The sequence below is a fragment of the Zalophus californianus genome, chromosome 7 (genome assembly GCF_009762305.2).
Source record: "Zalophus californianus isolate mZalCal1 chromosome 7, mZalCal1.pri.v2, whole genome shotgun sequence".
Taxonomy (NCBI): Eukaryota; Metazoa; Chordata; class Mammalia; order Carnivora; family Otariidae; genus Zalophus; species Zalophus californianus.
The window spans coordinates 22018929-22046914 of record NC_045601.1 but is presented as its reverse complement, the minus strand read 5'-3'; the positions used below and the strand labels follow the sequence as shown (position 1 = coordinate 22046914).

The following is a 27986-nucleotide window of genomic DNA, read 5'->3' as shown; positions in this document are numbered from 1 at the left end:
CTCCTGCTCTTAAGAATCTTTAGCTGTGATTTTTGACATTTTAATTATTATGTGTCTTGGTAGAATCCTTTGGGTTCATTTTATTTGGGACTCTGTTTGATTCTTGGACCTGGATGCCTGTTTCCTTCCTCAGATTAGGAAAATTTTCAGCTATTATTTCTTCAAATAAATTTCTGCCTCTTTCTCTTGCTCTCCTTCTACATGGACCCGCATGATACAACTGTTAGTATGCTTGACGTTGTCCTGAGAGGTCCCTTAACCTATTCTCTTTTTCTTTCTTTCTTTTTCTTTTTAACCTATTCTCTTTTTTAAAAATTATTTTTTATTCTTGCTGTTCAGTTTGGATGATTTCCACTACCCTGTCTTCTACATCACTCATCAATCCTTCTGCATCCTCTAATCTATGTTGATTCTGTAGTGCATTTTTCATTTTGTTATTGTATTCTTCGGCTCTGATTGGTTCTTATATTTTCTGTCTTTGTTGAAGTTATCATTGACTTCATCCATTCTTCTCCCAAGTCCAGTGAGTATCTTTATTACCATCACTTTGAACTCTTCATCTGGTAGATTGCTTATCTCTGTTTTGTTTAGTTTTTTGTTGTTGTTTGTTTGCTTTTTAGGTTTTTTCTCATTCTTCGGTTGGGAACATATTTCTCTCTTTTTTTCTTACTCCCTGTTTGTTTCTATGTATTTAGTAGGTCAGTTATGTTTCCTGATCTTGAAGATAGTGGCCTTATGTAGAACACATCCGGTGGGGCCTAGTATTGCAGTCCCGCTCTGGTCACCAGAACCAGGAGCTCCAGGAGTGTGCCCTATGTGGGCTGCTTGTACTGTCCTATTGTGACTGGGCCATAACTGCTGTGAGTGCATGGGGGGTGGGGCTGCCCTTGGCATAGCTGGCCGAGAGGCCTGGCTGCAGCTGCCATGGATGTACTGGGGGGTGGGATTAGCTCCCACGCAGCTGGCTGATGGGCCTGGCCACAACTGTTATGGGCGTTCTAGTGTGCCAGGAAATCATCTTAATAATTGCTTCACTTTTGCTGGGTGCTAATGAGAAAGTAGCTTAAAATAACGTGAAAGTAGAAAGATCTATGGCTATGATTTGATAATACTTTGGCAACAAGCCTTATACAACAACAAAAAAAATCTTTTATGATTTAAAAGCAGTACTTCCTTTTAATAGCTGAAGCTACAGGATTGATGTCTACTTTATAGTTCCTGAGGCAAATAAATGAAACTATGTCAGCTGTCCTGCTGTGTGGATGTCTCTAATTTCCACATTGGATTTAAAATGTGGGGATTATTGTTTTCCTTAAAATAAATAATTCCCTTTGTAAGGCCTCATCAAATGTACAATTTGTTTCTCTGCCCTTACATTTTTATGCTAAAATACATCTTTATAATTAAATTCTTCCCTGTGCCCTTATTATAATTTTATGCACCAAACAAAGTGATTATCTAAAATAGCATTTTTTCATTACTACTCCATTAGTTAGATTGCGTGGGGATTTTATATTAGCCCATATATTCTCAGACTTAAATACTAGAAAATTTATACAGACATAACTGGGGTTATATATAATGGAGCCTATTATGCATGACTTTGCAGGTCATTTCCTTTTTTTTCTCAGCATGATTCCTTCATGACTCAGTTTTTGTGACATGCATTTGTTTACTCTAATTCTTACTGACTTAAATAAGTCTGCCAATCATTCAACTTTCTAGCATGTTGTGACACTTTATAGGAACAACAATATAGAATATTTATAATTGAGATTCTCAGTGAGGTCTGGGATATTTGGTCTCTGTTTCACAGGCTACATAGACATGGGTACTCAACAAAACGCTTGCATTTTAAAATGACCCTTGTTTGTCTACTTTAATGTTTTTGAGGTCTGGCCACCTTCCCCATAACTGTCAGAAGAATCCATTTGTAGTCAGACCTTAAATATCATAATGTATTGAAATAAATAGCACATAATGGTGTTCATGACACCATTGTTGATAGAGGAAGAGGTGACTCAGATTGAGATGAGGGTAGAACATGCTACTCAGTCACGCTGTGTTCAGATTATTGTTGCAAAAAAAATTTTTTTCCCATTTCCAGAGTGGTTAAGTTTCCTTTCTCTGCCCCTTTAAATCTGAGCTTCATGTCCCTCCTCTGGGCTCCTGGAGGACCCAGTCCTTCCTCCTTTCAAAGCTTATACCACGAGTAGTAATTGCTTCTTTGCCTTGCCTTCTAGCTGTCTCTGAGACTTGTTGGGAGGGAAATACACTTCAGCTTTGTTGTCTCCATGGTGACAGTGCCAAACACACAGAAGGGTGGCACAGAAGGGTGGCAGTGAGTCCATGAACCAACAGGTGGAGTAAGGAAGCCATGCAGTCACTGCTATAATCATTGTCTGTGCACATTAACCCTAAATAGGTTTTTTTTTTAATTTTTTTCTTTTAAGATTTTATTTATTTATTTGAGAGAGAGAGACAGAGAGAGCATGAGAGGGAGGAGGGTCAGAGGAAGAAGCAGACTCCTTGCTGAACAGGGAGCCTGATGCGGGACTCGATCCCAGGACTCCAGGATCATGACCTGAGCTGAAGGCAGTCACTTAACCAACTGAGCCACCCAGGCGCCCCATCCCTGAGTAGGTTTAAGGGTAGCAGCATTTCTGATAGGAGCCTTGACTCTCAGCTGGTCAAACTGAAGAAACCACCAAACCAAGAGCAGAGTTGTAGATTGTTTTCTACATCGTTGTAAATGAGTTCTGCACAACAATGGCACTTTCGATTTTACTTTTATAAGTGGTTGCATTCCTGTTTGGTACCTAGAAACACAACCTTGCTGGGCCTGTTTCCTCGGAGTAATAAGATGTTCCACCCACCCACTATACCCAGCCCGAGTGTGGGTTATCTAAGTTAACTTTCACAACAGCCTGGTGAAATAGGTGGTATGTAGGAACTGCGGAAATTGAAGCTTAGGGAGATTGAGTAACTTGCCGAAGTTCACACATACAGCAAGTGAAGAGCTCGGACTCAAAACCAGTCAGGCAGGCTATGGGGCCTTCATCATTTCCCAATGCTATCCTATTTTATTTTTGTCCAAGGAATTTATCACCATGCGAAAACTCTTTCTGTATTGGAATGCTTAGTCCTTGATGACAGAGACATTGTACCTCCCAAGTATAAACCAGTGCCTGGCACGTAATAGATGTTCAATACATATCGAATTGATTAAGTACTGCCTTTCAGAATGTGAAATAAAAGGTTAGGCTAAGTGCTTATCTTTTACTATATTCCAATTTCTTATGTATTCCAATTGTTAATTCTGTGAATATTCATTTTAGGAAATGATTTGTTCAAACAGAAAACCCCTCAGATTTTTTAAAAAGATGCCTTCAAAAAATTCTTAACCTTGAAGACATCACTGCTTCAAATATTCATCCACACATGTAGGAATTTTGACTGTACACTAACCCAAACTTCCATACAGAGTCTGAGGTTGGGGCTGTCTCAGATCTTTCTTATGTGGCTCATATCCACTTTGTCATCCCTTAGAGGTGCCTAAAACAAAACAAGACAAAACTAAACAAAAACAAATCTCACATTCCTGCTTGATTTAGTGGGGTGGGCTCCAAACTGGCTTTGCTGTGAGCCTCTCCTCATTCTAAAAAGACTGTGGAACTTTCTCACTTCCCATTTCTCTCACTGTTTATTAATTACAAATGAGAGCCACACTGAAACCAGTGGGTATTCCACAGAAGCACAGAGGGTCTAGTACCCACAAGAGCTGCCTAGGAGGTTCTAACACTGGAAGCTGAAGCTGTTTCTGGAGCCACTTTCCTATCAGCCCTCCTTCTTTCCCTTTTCTCCTTTTTGAACCCCACCTTTTTCCTTTTATTTCACCTCCTTCCTGAACTTATTTGCCTCCTCACTTAGGAGTTAATTAAAAAAATCAACCCCTGCAGAAGCAGTGTGTCTTTCTGCCAGTGACACTGGCTTCAAATCCCATCCACCAGGGGCACCTGGATGTCTCAGTCGTTAAACGTCTGCCTTCGGCTCAGGTCATGATCCCAGGGTCCAGGGATCGGGCCCCGCTTTGGGCTCCCTGCTCCGTGGGAAGCCTGCTTCTCCCTCTCCCTCTGCCCCTGCTCATGTTCCCTCTCTGTCTCTGTCTCTCTCTCTCTCTCTGTCAAATAAAAAAAAAAAAATCCCATCCCCCAAACCCCCAAATTTGAAACATCTTTCTCCTTCCATAGGGAAGGAGAGTAGTTCCATAACTTCTGTGTGACCTGTCCCACATGGTACCACAGCCTGGGCTTCTGAATCTTCTGTGTCCTTCAGGGCATCATCAGTACCAACATTCTGTGGTTCTAGGACTACTTTCTTTACATAAGGATTCACTAAATAATTCCTTTAATTGGGAAATTCCTAAGTATAATGAGTCTATTTTCTAAAAAGTATATAATGTAAACATTTTAAGGGCACACTCTTAATTGAAATAAGTGTATAGACAGAAAAATGTCCCCCCTACTATGTCCTTTATTTGCGCCCTTGCATACCTTCCCCTCTGGCATAAGCTTTCTCAAACCAGAGGCTGGGACTTCATTCTTTTATGTTGGAGCAGAGTTCATATCCCATTTATTTCATCTCATATAGTCCATTCCAGAGTTGTTTTTGAAATGTTAATTGCCTTTTGTTGTTATCTTTGCATTTAGATTATATTCAATGCCCATATTGTCTGAGGAGATTTAATGAGACTGCAGCCAACCGACATATTAATTTCTGCAAGGGTCAGTCTTCTCGCCGAGTCTTTGATCCAGCCCAAACAGCAGCCAAGCTGGCATCGAGAGTACAGGCAAATATCTCTCCCCAAGTGTTGGCTCTGTGCCTTGCGTGGTCGGGGCTAGCAGGTAGAATTTGCTAGGGAACCTAAGTTACCCATCCTGAAAAGTGTAAGGATCAAGATAGCTGATCACTGTCACTCATCCTCCTGGAAATTGCCTTCTTTGGAGGCTTTGTAGCTAACAGCACCTTTGGGTGTTGTAGAAAAAATATTTCTACAGTGTTTGAAGCTTCTTAGGATGAAGTCTTGAGTATGTAAGTAGTTTTTCTGTAGTATTATGGTAAAACTCTGTCTTATACAACGGTAGTTATCAGCCTTAACCATCCAGAAAAGCATTGTGAACCTGAAGTGAAGCTGCCTGAGTGGAGAAGCTATCAAAGGAAGACTGTTCTATAGGTCGTGTGTTTTGCTCTACAATAGAGGAGAGGGTCGGTAGCCTTTTATTTAAAGCCACAGAATCAGCAAGTTAAAGTAAATGAATGGAAGCAGCTGTTTTAAATAGGTACAGATAAGTAAAATGACTGCCTGACTAGGAAGACAATAGATTTATAAAAACAGAACTGGAGTCCAGCAAACAGCTTCATAAACATCAGAGGTCCCAGGGATATAACTTACAGTATACTGCAAAAGCTGTTAGTTTCATAAACATGGCTCAGAAACCAAGGAAAGATTAAATTGGTCTGAATACTTGAGGGTATGAAACATATTTAGAAAGATTTCCATGAAATCCACTATGTAATAAGGGTGGGAGCCTCTCCAACAGTGTATCCCACGGACTGTGAACTCTTAAGCTCTATCTCCACATACATTAGACAGTTACTGGATATCTGCTCTGTCCCAGACACTGTGCTGGGTGGTGGTTGTTACAGCATTTGTAACTCAGCGAAGGAGGAGGACGTGCAAACAAAGCAGGGGGAAGCTGTGGTAGTTGACGTATATGGAGCACTATGGAGGACGAGACCAGTGTGAGCCGTGGGAGTCTTCAAAGAGGAGTAGCATTTCCCCCTTGAATATCAGATAGGTTCACCAGCCTAGAGTGGGAGTTGGGGAGGACTTTACACACAAAATGTCCAGTTTGTGGCCTGAGAAGTTCACCATGTGGGGCTAATGGATGGAGTGCCTGTGGGATGTGATGGAGAAGGGACAGGCAGGGGGCATCAGATCTAGATGAGCTTTCACTTGAGTCAGTTCAGAGAAACGGAAAAGAGGAAGTGGATAGTTGCCCAAAAGCTCGAGGATCTGAAGCAGGACCTGGAAAGTCCCCATCAACCCAGCAAGTCTTCCTCTCCACCTTCCCATCTTGTCTCTTCGTCCTGCTATGCTTCTGCTTGTTCCTCTCACTGCAGATCGACTTTCTTAGCTTTCCTGTCCTGTAGTTGATTATTTGCCTCATGTGTCGTTCTGTGGGCAGTGTAGACTGGTTGAATAGTACCGACTGGAGTGACACAGAATTGGTTTTTTAGAAAAATCACCTTTGCCACTAGTGTTCAGATGGATTGGCCATGGTCAGGAGCCACAGCAACAGACAGAGAATGAGGGCCCAGAGGGGGACAGATGGGCTGTGTGTGGAGGAGAATTTGAGAAAGAATGGGTGGGACTGAGAAGCTGCTACGACATGGGGGTGACAAGAAGGGTTTTAGCTGCAGAGCCTCGGAATGTCGTACACTGTGCGTCTAGATGAAGAAACAGAGGAAGGAGGAAATAGGTGTGTTGGTGGGGCGGGCAGGGTGGTTACAATAAATATAGTTGTTAGAGATTCAGTCTTCACACTGAACTAGCATGGGAGCCATGCAGTATGGAAGGAGCCCAGATTCTGCAATCAGTAGCCGGGGTTTGACTCTAAGTTCTGTAATTTGTTATCTGTAGGTAAACTTAGGGCAACTAAATTCTTTGAGACTCACTTTAATCTATACCTTGCTGTGTTGTTGGGAGGATTATAGACAATATAAACAAAGTGCCTTGCACATAAGTTTCCTCTTTCCATACTGTCCGATCCTCCTTCCTCCTCCTCTCTGGTGGTCCTTTCTTGTTGGTGGGATAGGCACCACAATTTGAGGGGTATATGACTGCTTTGGGCTTGAATTCAACTGAATTTTGGTAACATTTTCTAAGTAAAATCTATACCTTCTAAAGCAGCACGTTTCTTCGAATGGTTCTAACCAGTCCACAAAGTTAGTCACATTAGTGGGGCCAAAGGGAGCCCAGGGAAGCAGCAAACGGAAGTGCTTTTTATTCCTGAAGGAGGCCAGCTGGCCGTCCTGAGTGTAACCAGTGACTTGGCCTTGTTCCTCTCCTTGTTTTCCAGAACTAAGTGGTAATTGGGAACACAGAGGAAAAATTAGTTGCTTTCTGAGGAAACTCACTGTAGACCGTAGCTGAACGGCAGTCCTTGTTTCCCTTGTGGCAGCTTCACCACTCGGGCCCTGGCTAATAGTGAGGCTTATTCAGAGTGGAACAAAGAGGGAGGGGTTGTTTTACTTCTGACGGGCTGTTAACAGCACAGCTGAAATGTGTTTCTATTTTAAACATAATCAACTTTAAAAATGTGTTATACCCTTAACCAAAAGAGACCAATATGGGCCTCTGAAAATAGCTGTCTGTGTTTGGATGGGGATGAGCTGCCTGCTGTAACCTCATAGCTGTCCTTGTCCAAGTGAGAATTCTCACTTGGAGCAACAGGTTATCTTTATACAGTCGTTGCCATGGAAATGTTGGGACCAGTAGCTAGGTAAGAAGCTCCCAGAGGACCTTTTGGTCCTTATTCTGTAGTAATGTAACTGTTCTGCTACTGCTGCTCAGCAGACAGGGGCGTGGTGTGGAGATGATGGAATTCCATGTTTAAAACATTTGCTGCCTGCCAATGTCTGTTTTTCTTCTCTGTTCATGTATTTAAAAACAAAATCATCTTCAAGTAAAATGAAAAACTAAAATGTTCCATAACTATCCTTATTGACATTAAGTGATTTCTTATGTCTCCATACAACTAATTTTACAGGATTAACATATCACCACTCCCCTCAAGGGTTGATTATGGAATGAAAGTGCCGAAACCCAGACATGGCTCTGAGAACAGCAAGACAACAGGCGAGCTAGGGCACAGGGTGTGCATGTCCCCTTCCCCTGGGTGCAGCAGGACCTGGGGATGAGTCCAGTCTGCTGCTGGTTAAGTGGAAACAGCCCTGCCTCCTGTGTGCTACCTGACGTTACAGAGTTGGTTCCCCTCTCTCTTGCTCTCTCTGTAGGCTAGGGCTCAAATGAGTCCAAAAAAAGAGCCAACTGTAACCAGTGCCGTGGGAGCCCTGCTGCAGAACAGGGCCCTGGCGGTCCCAAATGTGGCCCCAACAAGGCCAGGTGAGTCGGAGTAAGCATGTCAACGATCAAATGAGGGACCAGAGGGGAGCCACTCTCAGCTTTGGAATTTGTTGGCAGCCGGCAGAGGTTTGACATCAAGTGTTGCTTTTGGATCTAAAGATATATGGGTTTGTTTGAGGTTAAAGCATATTTGCCAAGAAGGAATTTTCCTAATTTATCAGGATTTGATAACTCTGTCAATATACAGAGTCAGAATACCATTACAGCAGCATGGTCTAAATCATCATTGTCTGGTCTAGTAAAATTGAAAAGAGGTTAAGAATGGGAGATAACGGTGTGTCAGGTATTGTGTGGAAAATAAGAAGAAAGCAAATAGCCAAGATACGAAAACAACCTGAGCGTCTGCTGATGGGTGAAAGGTTAAAGATGTTGTATGTATACACGGTGGGGTATTATTCAGCCATAAAAAGAAGGAAATTCTGCCTTCTGTGACAACATGGGTGGACACTGGGGTTATTATGCTGCTTTCTGTGACAACATGGATGGACATTGGGGTTATTATGCTGAGTGAACTACTTCAGACAGAGAAAGATAAATACTGTGTGACCACATTTACATATGGAATCTAAAAAAAGTTGAACTCATAAAAACAGGAAATAGAATGGTGGTTGCCAGGGGTAAGGGTGGGGAGGGGGGAAACGATGGTCTCAGGGTACAGACTCCCACGTGTAAGTGCTGGGGATCTGTACACGTGCTGACGATAGTTAGCAATATTATATTGTATACTTGAAAGTTGCTAAGAGAGTAGATCTTAGATGTTCGCACTACACAAATGCACACACACACATACCCCACAGAGGTAACCGTGTGAGGTAATGGATTTGTTAACGTTTTTTGTGGTAGTTATTTTGCAATATATATGTGTATCAAATCATCACATTGTATACCTTAAACTTACACAATCTTCTCTTTACTTATATCTCAGTAAAGCTGGGGAAGAAAAAGGAAATTGTCCTTGCTGAACTAAATAATTTCTTTCAAGTAGCAGGAAGGCCTAAGCACTATTACAGTACTTAACCATGTGCTAGACCCATTTCATTTTATCCTCCTAGTAAGCTTCCAAATGTTTTAATCTGTGGGAATGGAAACAGCTCAGAGAGGATGTTATTTGTTCAAGGCACGCGACTGGTAAACACCAGAGCTGAATGAAATAATCTATTTTGCTGCTTCTCTTCACTGAGTTGCCTTAATCAATGTGTCATTCTTCTTCATGATCAACATTGCACTATGAAGGCAATGTGAATTAACTCATGACCATATTGGCGCCTCTGATCAGGTGTCTTATTTTGAAGGTGTTATCAGAACCAGAGTAGGAACTAACTGCCAGTCTCACAGTCCATAAAGTCACCAGAAAGCCTTATTATTAGTTTTTAAATTCCTCATGGGTGATTTATCATGGGGTAAAAATGGAATGGGGCATTTTAAAAAGATTCCCCATAGCCCTTTAAACCCAAGTCATTAGTTTTTTCCTGATCTATGAAAACTTAACAATGGGGTTTTAGTTTTCACTTAGAAAAAAATAAATTCAAACCATATATGAGTTTATTTGGTAAAACTTTCACTAAGTTATATTTCTCAAGTATAAAGATTAGTGTCCTTCAGAAGAGACAAATTCTTTATATTATGGTTTCTTTTCTTATTTTATTCAAAGATTGTATTATAATGCTTCCCGAAAATGAAAAGCCCCCCTTTAAATTTGAGGTTAAAGCTTACTTGCCAGGAGGGAATATTTTCTTTTTAAAGATTTATTTATTTGTTTGAGAGAGAGAGTGGGGGATGGAGGGGTAGAGGGAGAGAGAGAATCTCAAGTAGACTCCATGCTGAGCTTGGAGCCTGACACGGGGCTCGATCCCATGACCCTGAGATCATGACCTGAGTCAAAATCAAGAGTTGGAGGCTTAACCAATTGCGCCACTGAGGTGCCCCGAGGGGAAATATTTCTTAATTCATTGTGATTAGAGAACTCTGACAATGTGCAAAAGTCCGATCCGAGTACAGCAGTGGAGTCTAGGACCTTCATTCCCTGGTCCAGTAAACTCGCAAAAAGATCGGGAATGGAAGAAGACGGAGTGTCAGGTATAGTGTTGAAAATAAAGGAAAACTTCCTTGGACTAAATAATTTCTTTAAAGTAAAGCAAGGCATAAGTGAAAAGATCCTAAACTAGAATTCAGAAGTCTTGTGTCCCAGTATGCAACACATCCCAGTATATGTGACACGTCCTTTGATGTGTCCCAGTATGTAACGTTAGGCAGAATATTCTAGAGACACCATTCTGATACATAGGAAAAATAGATGTAGCCAGTAGGTGTAAGCAAGATAGTATTATGTTTATTCTTTTTTTATTATGTTAATCATCATACATTACATCATTAGTTTTTGATGTAGTGTTCCATGATTCATTGTTTGTGTATAAGGTGGTTTAGGACCACTGTGATGTTGCTCAGTAGAAGGCACATTCTATACCACCACTGCCTCAGTGTTGTTCCTTGACCATAATAGGCCTGCCACTCCTGGGCTCAGGGCCCATACACACTGGTTGCTCCTTCAACTGAAAACCAAACCAGTCCCCCACTAATCTGCACTGCTCACTCCCTTCAGTTCTTTGCTGAGTGTCATCTTCAGATTGAGGCCCCCCAACCTCTCCATTTAAACTTAATCAAACCCTCCATAATATCCTTTGTAGTTTCATTTAGTAGCATTCATCACCATCTAATATCTAATGCATATTTGTCTCCCACCACCAAAAAGGAATGTAAGTTTCAAGAAGGTTAGGATCTGCCTATTTTTAATTGTACTGCTGTATCCCTACTATTAGAATTGTTGATGGCACATGTAAGGTGTTCAATAAATACTTGAAATATATGAGAGAAAGTAGGTATCTTGATTCTATAATTTCCCACTTAAATTATTGGCATGTGAATTAGAATTGTCATGTTAATTAGCTTTAAGAGATAATTCTTATTTTATTTCAGGTTTAAGTTGCTTTTAAAATTTAATTTCTTGTCTTTTCTTGTAGCCTCACCTACTTACATTTATCTTTTCCAAAGGATTTATTTATTTTGGAGAGAGTATGTATGCGAGCAGGGCGGGGAGGGGCAGAAGCAGAGGGAGAGAGAGAGAATCTTAAGTAGGCTCCACACTCAGTGTCGGGCCCAATGTGGGGCTCAGTCTCATGACCCTGAGATCATGACTTGAGCCGAAGTCAAGAGTTGGACGCCTGACTGACTGAGCCACCCAGGTGCCCCTCACCTTCTTACATTTAAATAGAAAGTCTCCAGTGTTGGTGTGCCTTTAAATTAGTCATATTTCATTTGGAGTCATTCTGGGGAGAAAGCATATTGAACATATAAGAAGTATGTTGAGGGGAGGTGAATTCTCAAAAATATTTAAGGGTTGGAAAACATTGCCTTTCACTAATACGAACAGGCTCATGTGTGAACGAGATTTGCATCTTACTGTCCATTGGTTCTGTTCTGCTCAGTCTTACTCTATTTGTAATATGAGAGTCTTTTAAAAATTGTAGTTGCTGGGCTTTGCTATTTCTAGATTGATAATCAGTAGTTTAGACCACTTGGTGTCACTCGCCTTCCACATAAATCCTATTATTGTCTTTCATCTAACTGGTAGTTAACTCCCTAAAACTCTGGCTTTCATTCTTAAACTCTCTTGAGTAAAAGAAACATGTAGTACCTTCCATGTACAGCCTTTTGTTCTAAATTCATAGTCGGGGAGATACATGTGTGTAAGTCACAATCCTTATCCATTCTAGAGTCTTAAGATAAGCATGTGCAGGAAGATCTCTGATGCAAGAAAGCATGTAATGTTGTATGAAGGTGATTCACAGCAGCCATGGATGTTCAGAGAATTCATTCATTCATCACATAATTATTATGCATGGTTATTTCTTATGCTCATAGAGTCTTAAAAGTCTAGGGGGAGAGACAATTATATTGAATATTTAACAATCAGAAATAAAAGTTCTAAGGGGATACAAGAAAGAGATCAACTTTGCCCAGGAGGCTTTATGGAGGAGGTATCAGTCTGAGAGAGAAGGGCTTGGTAGAGGTCGAGACATTCGGGGTGAGCTTTCAGGATGAGGTAGATTTTGACCAGTGGAGAAAAGTTGAAGATGGAATGAATAAAGCTATGAAAATGAAAATGCAGAGGACATACTCTGGAAACAAATGGCCCATTTGGCCAAAGCATAGGAAAGAGTTGGGGTATGAACAGAAATTATAGAATGGAAGGCTGGCCCTGGAGCCATAAAGGCTCAGCGAGGCACCCAGACTATCTGTGATAAAAACAGATGCTGGTGATGCATTCTCCCGCACGCGTGGCTCTGTGAGTTAGGCAATTGTGGGGGCCTGGGAACTTCTTGTTTCTAGCTCTGTTGTTTGTCTGCAAAAAAATGCTTTTGAGAAAGAGCATGTCTAGAAAGTATCATGTAAGAAATGAATGCTTAGTGTAGAAAATGTTGGAAAATGGGGGCAAGGTGTGAAGAAAATAAAAGTCACTTAGAATTCCACATCCTGACATAATCACTGTTAACACCAATATCTTCTTCTATTTTTTTCTATTTATACTCTTTCTTTTTCTCCCCCTCTCATCAAAGTTTAGGATTGTAGGCCCTATACACATCCTGATTTTTTTCACTAACACGTTCTGAAGATTTCCGTCTGGCAAAAGAGGTGTTGTTGTTTTTGTTGTTAAAACATAGTGTCACAAGATGACTTATTTAGCTCTTTTCCTGGTGTTGAGCACATCGATTGCTTCTACTTTTTTGCTGTGCTAAATAACTCACATGGATAGTAGCCTAAATTTACATCGGACACTCTTCTAAGCACTACATATATTAACTCATTTAATCCTCACAATAGCACAGGGGTAAAATGTGCTGTTCGGATTCCTGGTTTACAGGCAAGGGAAGCACAGAGAGGCTAAGCAACTTGCTCAAGTAATTCCATGGAAAGGGGTAGAGCCGACCAGGTCCTCGTCTGCTTTGGAAAAACTGGGTCCGAAATGGAAACATTAAGGAGATACTCATTTATAATATAATAATTACCTATAATATTTACAACCTATAAATATATTTAATGTGTAATATGTAATTTATATATATATATGTATGGAAGTTGTTTTGGAGTAAGGTGTAGATCTTCCTTCATTCTCACAAAGATTCTAATGTTCACTTGGAAAGTGAGTTTATAACCTAGTCAGTGGATCTCTAACTAGTGACTGTTTTCTCGACGGTTTGGATATCCAAGGGACTGATCTCCTGAGAATGTCCTGCTGAGCAACAGCTCCTCCAGTACTTATACACAGACACTAAGATCCCTACGAAAATATAGTTCTGGGTTCTAGAGCTGTGTTGCATCATGTATGTAGTGAATTGCATTGTACAACTTTGTTGGGGTGGGCTCTGCTTTTATTTCTGGAGCCGGTGGATTTGATGAAGCTAAGCATCTTACCTGTATTAGCATCCCTTCCTTAGCTAGTTTAATTATGGTCAGTGTAACGAGTATCAGAGGGTCAGTTGCTGATTCTTGGGAAGACCTAAAACTTGTAGATCTTTTGGTAAAATGAACACTGAAAACTTTCTATTCCTGTGTCTTTTGATAGTTTGATTCACAATTTCCTTGGGTTGCTTGGTGACTTCCCCTTTGTAAAACACTATGAGTAGAATGGAGGGGTCTAGGAAAGAGGGGAATTGTTCCATTTTACAAAAAAATGATATCTCTGAGACTCCTGTTCCATACCATGTGGTACAAAACAGACCGTGGTATGACATGCTTCTATCTAAACTCCTTCATCCTCATACTTAATGGTGCTGGTGGGCACAAAGGAAACGAATCCTGTTAGTGGAATGAGTCCATCGCTATGTAAATAACCCCTGGGAGGAAAGGCATCTCTTGCTTCCATAAGGCTTATCAAACCCTTTCTGGAATGAGAGCAGGCAAAGAACTGTGAAGACATGATATACTCAGGGAACATTTTGAAAGCCAGGACAGCAGTGGGAAGAGGTGGGGAGAGTCAGATTGTTTAAATGGCGGGCCACCTGAGGTGGTGGTCCAAAGGGCCCATCCGTGAGTAAGTGAAGGGCTAGGGGCAGAGGAGAGAAGGTGCCTGAGACTGTCCCTATTTTCTTATTATTTGGCCCAGGATAGAGACTGAGTACTTGTCTATAGCTACAAAACAAAACAGAACAAAACAAAAAGGAAGAAGAGAAACTTTTGAATCCAATGTGAGGATTTCATAATCATTCCTTTTTTTCTTGCTAATGTTTGCTTTTACATAATAACAAATCTGTTTATGTCTGCAAAGGATTAGCTGTGGACCCTACTTCTAAGGAGCAAAACTCAGACAAGGACTTGCTAAATCTTCTAAAAAAGATTAACTCCTAGAGGCCAGGTAAGAAAAAAAAAATTAACCTCTAATCCAGGTGTTCCTGATCATCGAATGTGCAAGATACAGTTAGTAAGCCTTTAAGAGAATGAATCCATAGCAGGCAAACCAAAGAGAAATTTGGATAAGCCTTCAGTTGGGTTAATAAACTGTGTGCTCTTGAAACCTACTCTTTTGTTAAACGTATAGTTTGAAAATGATATTCAGCCTCTGACTGGACTTAACAGGAAAGGGGAATGCGTCCTCATTTTGCCCTGGAAGCTACCACTGTGTCCCTTTTTCCAAACACATTTCCCCCAAAAGGGACCGTTCCCTGAGATAGATACGAATATCAGAGCTGCTGTGGAGACTTTTTTCTTGATATTGTGAATAGTTTGTTAAAACAATTAAAAATGTAAAGATGCCTACATTATTTAACTTTCTCAGTGTGGAAACAATGAAGTTCTAAAGTAAATGCCTTTTGTTGTTTTCAGACTGTCTCCCTTTAACTCATCAGCCTGGATGGCTGTGTACCCAGGAATGCCACCTAAGGGGAAGGAAAGGCGGACAGCTGTTTATAAGCCCATGATTCTTCTTGAGACATAATGGAGAACAAGTAAAAACCAGATTCACCTTTTCTTCTTCATTACTCTCTTTAAAATTTTCAAAACAATATTAAACAACACATCAACCTGTATGTCAGTGGTTGACTTTTTTAATTACATTTAATAGGTTTTTAAAGAAATGTTGCTTTGATGTTAGAACCTTTTAGGAAAACAGTCTTTGGAGTTTTACTTACTTGCGTTATTTACTTAACTAGGAAAATAGTGTTTTACCTAGCTTCAGTCTACATAGTGTGAAATCCCATTTTTGATATTTGCTTCTAATGAACCTTAATCAGTAAGTGCTCCTATTTTAAGTGTCCATCTGTATACCATGAGGAGTCGTCTCAGACCAGTGCCAGTCGACCAGACCAGTCGTCTCAGACCAGGGGAAACACTGCCGTGGAGGAACAGTTACAAAAACCCTCCCCTCCTGTGGGAAGGGTGCTCTTAAGTGGACTCAGGCTATTTATTTATCATGGCTGAATCAGAAGCCAGCTGGTCATTCCACCACTGGTTTATATGGCTCTGTTCCTTTTCTTTGCTGTCCTCAGGGTGAATAAACTCTCTTTGTAGAGTCCTTTATACTTAGGCTTTTTTCATGTAAGAACTTTTTTTTTTTGACCTCAAGGAATTTCAATTAGGAATTAAGCCATTTTTCCTGTCTAAATTTAAGTAGGAGAATCCCAACCTACTCCCACTTGTAATGCCCCAAACACAACACCTGAAACTCTTAGGATCTGTATTTTGGGGATCTAATGCTGTTTTATGCTCAGGGAAATCAGGTATGTGTCCTGGAATGGACTGAAGACTACTAAGCCGTATAAAAGTATTTGTGGAAGCTTCTATGAATGGATCTTGGGAGATTTTGCTAAGGTGAGCCAGTACTCTCCCTCTCCTCGTGCTCTAGCAGATCACCTTCTCTCGGAGAGGTAAGAGCAGACAGAGGAACAGAGGTAGGCATCGCAGTGGATTCCTACTTCATGAAGAGGTAACCTTTATCCCTTTGTCTCATTTCCTACCCCCAGGTTAAACTGTACATTAAGGCTCTACCATGTCAGTTCCACATACTACAGCCAAGCCCCAGGCCACTTGTCTGCTGCCCATCATGGTCCTCAGCATCACTGGTAAGGGCTGTGGGCCACGGTTTCTCACATCGGCCAATAGGCTTCTTTGATGGGCAGAGGTACTCAAGGCTTCCTTCTCTCCACCCACCCCCACCCTCATTAGAGGTGAAACAAAAACAGGTTTGTCAGATTCAAGGGGTTATAATAGTTTCTGAAGAAATCCCAATAAGGAATAGGCAAATTTCTAATTTGTATAAAAAATTAATGGTCAGGACCATTATAAAACTGGAACATTGTAGCCCAGGGTAGACTAAACTCCAGTGGCCAGTACTCTGACATACACATCAGAAATAAATTACATAATATTATGGAAAGATCCAAATGTTCTATCAATCAGTAGTTTTTAGAAATAAATTAATAGCGCTAGGAACTTAAGCATATGAGCTTCCACCTTAAATCCTAATTTACTCAAAAAAAAAAAAAGGTAGTTCCTAATAGATGCTGAATAGAAGTCAGAATAGTAGTTTCTGTGGGGGAAGTAATGACCAGGAGGGGGCATGAGGGAGCTGGCTAGGGAGCTGGAAATGTTTTAATCTCCATCTGCATGGTTACACGGGTGTAGTTGTATATAAAAATCAGTCAAGTCAAGTATGCAGGATTTGTAGAGTTTATTATATGTAAGATATATCTTCATATAGAAAGCCTCTAAACACAAAAGACAAAGGCGCTTTAAAAAAAGGTTAGGTTTTATATTTTTAAAACTCATTAGATACCAAATTCAAGACATAGATTATAGTTACATTGTAAATGTTAACCTTTTTGAATAAAACTAATATTGACTTAAATGATGAATTTAAAATGCATTTATTGGTGATTAAAAATAATAAAGCAGAGTAGTATCTTAAGCCAGACAGAGCAAAGAAAATTCTTGTTTAATATATATATATATATTTAAATTCCAGTAATATTTTCTTAAATTCCTGTTAAAAAATATAATCAATATTAAAGTCAGCAAAATGCTTTTTTTGACTGACGCCTGGATTATTTTACCACTTAACCTGGTTACACAGTGATTTTTTTTTTTCTGTCAGATGTAACTGACAACCAGTTTAGTCTTTAAGATAAATGAAGTGATAACTCACATTGTAGCATCTTGTGGAAAATATTCAAACTACATTTAAAATGCTTTATTAAAATGGAGACGTCTATTATTCCACAAGAAATTGTTTCTGTAAAACTACAGGTTGGCTATGGCAATAGTAACTAAACTACATCCAACCCTGAAGGTAGAAAAATCCCTGAAAAGAAATACACAGCCTAGTTATAATATGCAATATAAAGGTTATTTTCTTATTGTAAAAATTCTCCCATTTTGGAGAAATCCAAACCTTTCCATAGTTCCCTTACTAGGCAGTGCCACATAAAATTAGTTAACATTATTATGATCATGGCTTACGATTAAATTCAATTTGACAAACACGTATATATAGCAGCCCTCGTTTGGATGACGGTTATGACAATATTTGCAGTTCCATTAAAGAATACTTGCTTATTAAATTTGGTACAAAGCATGAACACTCAGGACAGATTGGCACAATACATGCAGTTCGAGAACTCTTCTCATCTCAAGCCAGTCATCACTGAATAAGCCATATTCCCAGTCCTGCTTTCCAAATCTTTCCTTGTATTATTATAACTGACGTTTAAAATGCTTCTTAAAACACCTTTCAGAATAAGAAAAGTACGCTTTAAAAACCAGTCATCTGAATGCATGATGGAAATGAGGCAGGATGGCAGAGCCAGTGCCGGCTGGGAAAACATGGGGGATGGGAGGAAGGGGGAGCTGGCCCAGGCTCATGGTGCTCATGGCTAGTGAGGGATCTTGTTGCTGCTGCCCCAGACAGCCTAACCTGTGGGGCAGAGACTCCCCAGGCCCCAGGGTGAGAGTGCTAGTCCCAAAGGCATTTTGGGTAGCAGGCGGGGGCAGCTGCCAGAAGCCCAACAGGGGGGAAATGTCCAAAGAGGCAGGTATTGTGAGGTTCACAGCATCCGCAGGTAGCTCCTTGGGCAGGTTTACTTTACCAGCACTTCCCTTAGCCAGATCAAAACCTGGGGTGAGCTTGTGAGGTGACTGAGGCTCTTGCAGAGGCAAGTCCTCAAGCAAATTGATATTGCAAAATCCTTTCGTATCTGTTTTGAGGGGCAGGCTTGCAAGTGGGGAGTATGAGGTAGAACTGGTGTTGTACTTGTGATTCTGGAGGGGTGGGGGAGGAGAGCTAGGAGCGGTTACAGGGTGGAGGGGGGCCAGGGGCTCTGGCAGCGGTTGTACAGGCTGGGAGGTCTGATCTGAGGGGTTGTGGGGGTGGCTGTGTACCTCAGCTGGCAAGCTACTTGCAAGCCCGTTCTGTGCAGGAGCTCCTAGAGGGAAAGGAGACAACGGGGCAGCCTTCAACTGAAACTGGGGAGAGATGGAGTGGAAGGTGCTCAGAAGGTCTCCAGCCTGCAGACTCTCTTTCATCAGCTCCTGTGAGTGTGTCTTCTTGGTGTGTCGAGTGAGGTGGTCTTTGCGCCCGAATCTCTGGGCACAAAACTGGCACAGGAAGTCCTTGCAGCCTGTGTGGACCACCAGGTGGCGCCGCACGTCCTTCCGGGTGTAGAAGCATCTCTCGCAGTGGTCGCACTGGTGCTTCTTCTCCTTGGTTCCGCCGGGGGGCTTTTCCTCCGCATGGGCTTTGAGGTGGTCCAGCAGCACTTCTGTGCTCCCTAGCTCCAGGGCACAGACCCCGCAGGTGAGGTCGCCGCTGCTGGCCGCATGGAGGGCCAGGTGCCTCTTGTAGCCCAGCATGGTGTTGTACTTCTTCCCACACTCCTCACACCCGAAGGCCATCTTGTTGGGGTCATGAGTCTGGAGGTGGTTCTTTAGGTGGTCTTTCCGGTTGAATGTCTTCTCACAGTGGGCACACTGGTGAGATTTCTGGGGGGAATGGGTAGCCATGTGCCTAGGAGCAGAAGGAAAAATTTCATAATAGACTCCGTTTTGTCAATAGTCAAATGTGTGGGGATGATAGGAAAATGTTAATAGCTTTCTCTAGGTGCTGGCATAAGAGATTTTCATTTAAAAAATAGCTTTTCTGTGTTTTCCAGATTCTACAGGTACAGAACGGTATAATTAAAAAAAAAAAAAAGGCACTACACTAAAGGTCTGATTTTCATACCTGTAAAAAAAATTCTTTGAGAACATAGTTTCCTCATCTATACAAATATTTCTAAACATTTTTTAAATATGATTTTCAAGAAGGCTCTTTGGAAGTTACTGAATTTTCAAAAATGACCCAATTTACCTTCTACACAGAACCCCATGCCCCCCTCACACCCCCTTCCCAGATTTTAGGTTATTGGTCCTAAGTATAATTCCTGCTTGATCTTTACTGCGGCGAAAAGTTCAGGCCACGGAGAGAACACTGAAAAATGTTTCCTTATTCTCAGCGTTCACTTAGACCCAGAACGCCACCCGCCACCTGGGCCTGGGCCTGAGCTGCATGCCTATGAGAGCCTGGCGCTTCAGGCTTGGTTCCTCTAGTTAGTGTTGTTCTATCAGCTCTCATGTCAGAGGTGTGCAGCCCCTGGCTCCAGAGGGCTTAAAGACAGAATACCTAAAAGAGTTAACTGTCGAAGTGGATGTGAAGCAACCCATGTTGTACCTGCAAGCCACAAGCTGTAATTACGGATGCTGTTTTGGAAGGAAAACTAACATACAGGACTTGGCATTTTATATGATACACTTTATTAAAATGGACCTTTTTCAAGTTTTAAGGATGACTAAAGTTTTCATTGAACTTGGGATTTAAAACCAGCAGTTTAGATTTTAAGAAATCTGTGGAACTACAACAGAATTGGAACTGTGATGGTTTTCCAGAACTGATCTGTGCTTCACAAATATAAAACGGGTATTCTGAAATTTCAGATGGCTTGTCCCGGAAGCTCAAAGAAAAACTTTCAACTGTTGTAGCAGCTTAGCCCTCCTAGAAAAAGTCCTTTTGAATTACCAGTGAAATTACCAGTGACCTTCAGGAAGTAGGCTGGATCTTGAAGAACTGGAGATGGGGCTGCATGCCTCTGAGAGGCAATTGAACTTGTGGCTTTGGATACAAAAGAATTTCTAACAACTCATTTCTGTAAGAAAAGGATTTAAGTCAAAAGTGTACTAATCATACCTTTCACCCAACCTTCTGCCCTAGATTCCTTTTTTTTTTTTTCCTAAAGATTTTACTTATTTGACAGAGACACAGCGAGAGGGAACACAAGCAGGGGAGTGGGGGAGGGAGAAGCAGGCCTCCTGCTGAGCAGGGAGCCGATGCGGGGCCGATCCCAGGACCCTGGGACCATGACCTGAGCCGAAGGTCACTTAACGACTGAGCCACCCAGGCGCCCCTTCTGCCCTAGATTCCTGATCCTTTTCTGGAGGTAGAATTGGTAAGGGGTCTACAGTAGCCAGTTCAAAAATATAAAGATGAGTTGTCATTTTCTTAAAAATAAAGCAAAACCTCTCTCTGCCTCTCTCCCTTAAAAAAAAAAAACAAAAACGAGCTGACAATGCGCATGGGACAAGAAGACAAGGCAGTTGCATCCCCCGCTCCACGACGCCGGAGCTCAGCATACACACGGGTGTGTACCATGGTACGAACAATGTGGGGGGACGGGAGCCAGTGCACGAGGCATCTGAGAGATGGGAACAGATGCTGGGGCCCTGAGTTCCACATGTACTGTGGAACTATACAAGCTATCCATACAAGCTATCCATAGATCCACCATCAGGAATAGAGGTGGGGGGGGGAGCCATTTACAAACTTGGCATTTAAACAATTTTCAATTTGGTTCAGTACTAGTGAGTAGGGCCCCCAGAGCTTTGCCCTGGCTCTTCTATTCCTGCCTCTCTCCCTTGTTTTCTTTGTGGAGGACTGTGATGATTCAATTCCATTTACTGCCCGTGGACAGACCAATGCCACGTTAACGCTGGACTGTCCTACTTGTGACTACCTCAGCTCTCCTTGAGCAACAATAGCACTTTCCACGTTGTACCAGCTGCCATTCCTCTGAATTTCTGACTCTCTCCTTTGCCTGGCATCCAGTTCTTCCCCCTTTCAATTGATCCCTGACTCCTGCAATAGCCCCAATCTAGAACGTGATCAGCTTAGAGCTGAAATTACTTCCACCACTGGTTTCCTTCCCTCAACTTCTCTTCTTGCCTCACAACCCTAGAAACCACCGGTCTCAGTCTGTGTGTCCACCAGCGCCAAGTGCGGCACCTGGGCTGTGCCAGTGACCTCAGAGTTGCTCAGGGCTGCCTGCTGACGTGAAGACTTCCAACCGGCCTTGCCAAATCAGCTCTCCTTCTTGCCTTTGGCTGTTTCCACCTGCTTTCCCTGCTCGCTGTGCTGCCCGCGTTCTCTTCTCTAGTGAAGCAAGTTATTTTCTCCTACCTCTGCTTATAAAATGGAGCTTATGGTGCAACTGAGGGAAATGGGAGGGAATGCTGCCCGTTGTAAAGTCTAAACACCAAAAGCCAAGAGCATCCCCACCACCGTGCCCCGCGTCCATCCCGTCTCAGACCCACCGCTTCAGGCCCAGAGGCAATGCCGGGCTGGTGGCCGCTGTGGGGCAGGTGCTTCTTGTAGAAAGCGCGCTGCTGCCCACCTGTTTCGGCCTCACTTCACACCCTTCCCTGGGCAAGTTGTCTCCCTTACTCGGAGCCACCACCTCCCAGACAGATTGCCCAAGACCTCTTCTCTGTGCTCTACTCCAGTAATCCCGCCTAATTCCTGCCACTCCAGCCATCTGTTCGCTCCACTGTCTTCAGCACATACTTCTCTCCTATCCGGGTCTCGGCCCTCATTCATCGCCCGCACGGCCTCACCACCGGCTGACTGTGGCAAGCTCCGCGTTCGCGTTCAGCGCTCGGGCCAGAATTACCGCGGCCGCAGAAGCAGCTGGTTGCAAAACAGGAAGGCTTTGCAACAAAATCGGTGCACACAGTAGGCACTCAATACTTACATATTTATGGCAACTAAATGTTGGCCTATGTACAGAACCCATTTGAATTTTAAAATACCTGTGCGTTTATAGGCTTATTTTAAAAAACTAGATCATATTGCAATTATCTATGACCGTGGTATTCTAAAGGGCCAGGAGCATAATTTGATCTTTTTAAAAACTTACAGGTGCCTTCCTCCAAGGGCACGCCAAGATTTAATAATAATGTGGTCCATGTTAATACCACTCAGAGGGAAATCCTCTCCAGCCGAATTTTTACTCTCACCTGTGGTAGTCTGAAGGTTGCAGCTCTGAAGTTCACATCATGAAGATGAAAGGCAAATGACAGATTTCCCTTAACCAGGCATCCAAAGCAGCACATAGTAGTGGGGATTCTGCGTGTGGACCGCATACACAGCACACAACATTCATGCTCAACTACCGTTCTCAAGACTAGTGCGCAACTGAGGGATGTTATGTAGGTTTTGTCTTTTCTAGGATATAAAAACCTTTGGAGGCAGAAGCTACAACTCATATATTCATTACCCTCATGGAAGTGAGCACCTAACCGTCATTCAAGAAATAATTCAGACTACTTTTTTTTTTTTTTTAAAGGACTGGTCTGCTAAAACAGTACTTTTTACTCTTCTGCGTATCATGGATGCCTTTGAAAATCCAGTCAAATGCATATCCTCAACACCTGTATACCCAACAGAATTCTACTTGTTAGGCTGGACAGACTGCTCCTAAGGTGAGAAAAGGCTCCACAAGCTGACACTTGGGAGATGTTCCTTCCTCTCCATCCTCACTGTCCGGACCTGGACTGTTAACTCATACTTCACATCCATCTACTTGCCTCCTCTCTTCTCTAAATTACTGTGAACCATCTCTCTAACATCCCAGTCAAAATCCTGTTTTTCACTACTTAGACTCAGTAGGATAAATAAACCCTTTAGGACAGCAGAGAAGGCCTGTTAGGAGCGGCTTCCTTTTTTTGCCTCCAGTCTGAGCTTCCCCAGAACCTCCTCTGTGTCCACCTTCTGGTCATTCTTTACGTCACAGCCTGAGACTACCTGTCTGAGAAGCCCTGACAGCGCTCCTCCAAGTCACGGACAACAGCTCCCTCCACCTGCGTAGCTCTGTCAAAGAACTTATGTTGCATTTTAATTGTGTTTGCATGACTCTCTGTCCAGCATGGGTCTTTTCATCTTGTCTGTTTTTATGCCTGGCATATCGCAGGACCCTGGGAAATACTTGCTGAAAGAATGAACTGACGCTACATGCAAAACTGGCACAGAAAACCACAGTGAACAGTGGCGTGTTAAGGGCTAACGTGCATTTGCATCCTGCATCCCTTTTCCCTTGCGGTGTCTGGCCAGAGGGCTAGCTGAGCCATTTAAAGGTATGTGTAAAAGTGCATACCTTTTCTAGAGCCTCTCACCTCATTAATTTATATCTGGAAATGAAGGCTTTGCCACAGTCTGGCTGCAAGCACTTGTAAGGTCGCTCCCTGGAGTGGGAATAATTGTGGATAGTGAACTTCTCCAGGGTGAGGAACGTCTTGCCACATAATTGGCAGGGATAGGTGGCCATGGGCTTTACTTCTCACACCTTCCTTTTCAGATGCGCTGACCAAATGCTGTGCCATTTAGGCACAAATGGAGGGACGGTCCTGAGCACATGAGCGGAGCCACGGTGGCCTGAGCTCCAGAGCAGGGGAGAGGCCGCGCCGTGGGCCTGGCCTGGATCTACCCAGATATGGGCCTCTCAGTTACCATGAGCCTTGCTTCCTGCTTTCCCACATCCCAATTTATATATGCAGTCTCGGGCTGGGAGGACAATGCCGGAGGCACAGGTGAGGCTCCAGAGGCAGAAAGGTGATCTGCATCACTAGCGCAGGCGCATGTTCTGGATCACGAGACGGTCTGTGGAGAGAAGAGGAACAGAGGAACAGTTTTCTTGTATTAGCCGTTTGAAAACAGTGCTCTTCCTCTCCTCCCAGTTCAGCATCAACCACCCAGAACCAGCACGCTTCTTTAAATGGGTCCAGTGCAGCACCCACGTCCCCCTCCTCCCCATGCGCTCCCACAGGTCTCTCTGCACTCAAGTCCTAAGGGGTGAGGAGGCCGGCACGGTGTTTGGACGGGACACGAAGCACACTTTCCTTCCCCAGAGACCGCTATTTCCATAGACACGGTATTAGCTACTTCAGATCATGACTTCAGGTCAGTGGGAGACTCAGTCGGCCAAGTCAAAGAAAGAAAAATAACTCCCCTGTGCATTTGAGTGTTTTACTGCTATGGAAACAAAAATCATCTCTGCTTATTCAAACCGTGGGCTATTTGTCTTCGCTTGTTGTTAGCACAACATACACTGTTTATCACACCTGTTTAAACTTCCACAGGATGAGATGAAATAATTTGTATACATCCAAGTTAATTTGTTTGCAAGGTTACTAGACTGAAGGTCTCAACTCTAGAATGCCAACAAAATGTGAATAAAGCTAGTTTAGCTCGCTGATGTGGGGCCTGCGGAGGGGAGACAAAATATTCCCACGGAAACAATAGTGGCTCAGGCTGCGGTCAGAGGCGTAGGTAGCATCTTCTAGTGAACTGTTCTCCTAATCTCTTCCCCTCTGCTTTATGGGGACATTTCCTCATTCCCCAGCCCCACCCTGGAGGGCCAACTACTTGTTCGCAGGCCACTTCCAGAAGGTGGGCCTGCTGCCTTCTCAATCTCAACCTGTCTCAAACCAAAACTGTCACCACCCTTCCAACCCAGGCCAGTCCCCCAAAGCCAGGCCCTTCTGCTACTACCAGCGGACCATGTGAGGAGGCGGACGTCGCAGGCGGTCCTGAACAACGCAGTAAAACGGTCCTGAACAACGCAGTAAAACCCTGACTACCTAGAATCCTGTGCTTTTCTAGAGAGAGTAATTCTCAGGCAAGTGGATACTAACCTTTCAAGTGCCAATACTTAAAAAAAATTAGAGTACTATATGTTTACATTAAACACCCTGGGGTAGCTTTTGTTTGCGGACCAGCCTTTTCTGAGCTTTGCCAAGGAAGCTGAGCCCTGGGCGGTAAAGGGACCAATCACAGCAGGTCTTCAAGTGCCTGTTTCCTGCAGGCATTCATTGACCGCCCAGTCTTTAGAGTTGCTCTTTATTGTTAAAAGTTAATTTTTACTTACCTTTTCACAGTTACTTTCAGATCGGAAAGCTGGAGCCTAGCTAGGTGAAATTTTATTGTAATAACAGTGGAAGCCTCTTTAAACATGCCGGCTCACAGCACATGTACACAGAGAAACCGACTTTCCTTTTCTAATGGGCAAAAGCTTCAGCAAACTTCCTGTGTTCCTCATCAACTAGCTCAGATGCTTTTAGTGTCTGGTCAGAGCTCACGAGGAGCCAGCACCAGGCAGATACCGCTCACCGAGGTGCCCCACCTGCCTGGAACCCTCACAGCCGACGTGCATACTTTGACCGGAAGCTTCAGCACTGATCTAAAGCTGGGGACATGGGTGTTCTCAGCCAGCATCTTGGCACCAGACCTTCTTTCTGAGGGCAGCACACACAAACCTTGTTCCTCTGTCACCAAGTGTGACTTGAACCGAGCCCCTCTCCCCCAGCTCCTTGTGCCCTCACAGTATTGCCGTTCACGCCCGAGGCCCTCCTCTGGGGCATCTCCCAACAACTGTGGCCACAGACAAAATGACTCCTTCCAGGAATGCTATCCCGTGTGGCCGAGTTTTTGCTGCCAGGTCTCATGATGTGTCCTACTTCTCATCCAGCCCAAGTCTGGCCGTAACACTGGCCCAGCTATAAAAGCCATAGAATTTACCGTCATCATTAAATATACACATTCACTTGAAATTGCTGTGTTCTCTCCAGGTCTATCAAAAAAGATTAAAATGTACACAGAGTATGAAGTTTGAAGTTCATCTTTTCCTCGTTCTCATTATAGCTAAACTCAAAATAGCACCAGTCCCTCAGGAGAAGAGCTGGCTTGGTTGGGGGGGCGGGGTTTCTCTCCCTTCCACCAATCCCCTGCAGAGACACTTCTTTCAGCTTTGCTCACTAAATTCATTCTCCCCACTCTTGCTTTATGAGAGATGACCAGTATGTCCCAGAGAACTTTCTGTGATGACAGAAATGTCACATACATGGCGGCTACGAAACACTCAAAATGTGACACCGAGAAATTGAAATTTTGTTAACATAGCCCCATGTGGCTGGTGGTTGCCATACCAGGTAGCACAGCTCCATTTCCTGCTCAAGGTTCTGCTTCCCTTCCCTTCAGGCCCAACTGTGCTGCTGATTCACCCTCAGTGTTTCCCTGAAGCGTGGGAGGGTATATGTAGAACGAGTGTCTTGTTCTATGAATACCCTGGAAAGATTCCCCAGTTCAGATTCTAGCCTGCCCATTTGTTCGCTACATCTTGGGTGTGTTTCCTCATTTGTGACACCACCTGATGCATATAATGGGCTGTTGGGGACAACCAACGGGAACAACAGGGATCGGAAATACGCGGGAATCTAAAAGCACACCACACAAATATAGGTTGTTTATGAAACACTGAGATTAAAAGTAGAAGCCATCAGCTGCACAAGTGGCCCAGGGTTCAAGCGGCTCCGCTATGGATACGAGAGAAAAACACACGTTCTCTCCCTCTACATAACCCGCCATCCATTATTCACAGTGGGAGGAACACACATGCTCGCACATGCAGAAAAGACCTATGACACTGCAGGTAAAAATTAGTATTCTTTCTCAACAGATACCAACTCTGGCTGACAGCTTACCAACACACCAAGAATACAAAGGAAAAGTAAAATCTATTCAATTTAGACTTGAAAAAAAAAAAAAAAGTACCTGTCCTTCAGCACTAAATAAAATTTTCCCAGATCCACTTTCCAGCCACTTCCCTAGATTCCAAAGTCCAACAGTCATGGACATCACTACCTACATTTTCCTTGGCTTGGCCCTTCAAAGATGGTGGGTATATAATCAGGGATTTTTAGACATGGCATGTTTTATTAAACGTGACACACATTTCCTACCTGTGTTCCCCATGGAACTTTCAAAGAACAAATGTCACTTAAACATTTTTATACATATTTAACTTATTTCATGAATGTCTTTTCCCAAGACTCTGTGTGTTAAATCACCTAGGCCAACACTAAGTGCAAAGTTGATCCTTAAATGTTGAACTGAATTAATTATACGATAATGAACACTCCTTAATTTCTTCAGGAAGCCTTTTTTAAAGACGAATTCAAATTCACAAATGGTTTTAATGTTTCAGCCACCATAACTGTATTTCATTAATGTGGACCTTCAAATATAAATATTTACACTGTTTTCATGATATTATCACAAACTCCTATAAAAATAGTCTTTCTCAACAGACTATAAATTCATTGTGGCTGAGGATCAAAGCTCAGCTATTTTTAAAAAAATAAACCGTGTGGCTAATACAACGTCCCCCATCACCACGTACACGACCAGTACTGGCTCGCTGCCGCTGATTCCAATCTTTGGTTGAAACCTGATGCGCTTTCTGGCCACATCCTTAAAACAGACTCGTGATTAACTTTCTATTATCTGGCAAACCACCAACAATCCTAACAGAGAACTGACAAAGGGATGGTCCTGATGATAATCAGTCTATTCTGTGACTTGACATACAGATTA

The 27986-nt window shown here is 42.8% G+C and overlaps 2 protein-coding genes and 1 long non-coding RNA gene across 10 annotated transcripts in view; 2 read left to right on the top strand and 1 right to left on the bottom strand.

The window, feature by feature from the left end:
- Positions 1-15219, top strand: part of ZC2HC1B (zinc finger C2HC-type containing 1B) — a 42892-nt gene extending 27673 nt beyond the window's left edge. The window contains 5 exon segments of the mRNA XM_027601438.1: positions 4710-4849; positions 8080-8188; positions 14532-14554; positions 14557-14618; positions 15086-15219. Coding sequence (XP_027457239.1) covers positions 4710-4849; positions 8080-8188; positions 14532-14554; positions 14557-14604 — 320 coding nt within the window. The 3' untranslated portion in view covers positions 14605-14618; positions 15086-15219.
- Positions 15220-16853: 1634 nt separating this feature from the next.
- PLAGL1 (PLAG1 like zinc finger 1) overlaps positions 16854-27986 on the bottom strand; it is a 109358-nt gene continuing 98225 nt past the window's right edge. For 4 of the 8 annotated variants that reach the window (XM_027601433.2, XM_027601431.2, XM_027601430.2 and 1 more), the window contains exons 5-6: positions 23732-24215; positions 16854-19259 (exon numbers count right to left, since the gene is read on the bottom strand). In XM_027601433.2, the coding sequence (XP_027457234.1) occupies positions 18020-19259; positions 23732-23883 (1392 nt within the window). In that variant the 5' untranslated portion in view covers positions 23884-24215 and the 3' untranslated portion in view covers positions 16854-18019. Of the gene's footprint in view, positions 19260-22576; positions 22910-23731; positions 24216-27986 lie in introns of those variants that run through there. The other 4 variants (XM_027601435.2, XM_027601434.2, XM_027601436.2 and 1 more) reach the window with 2 other exon arrangements.
- LOC113926485 lies at positions 20581-26548 on the top strand. The gene is made up of 4 exons (XR_003521321.2): positions 20581-20925; positions 22906-23692; positions 23914-24145; positions 25072-26548. It is a non-coding gene; the product is annotated as an uncharacterized LOC113926485 (long non-coding RNA).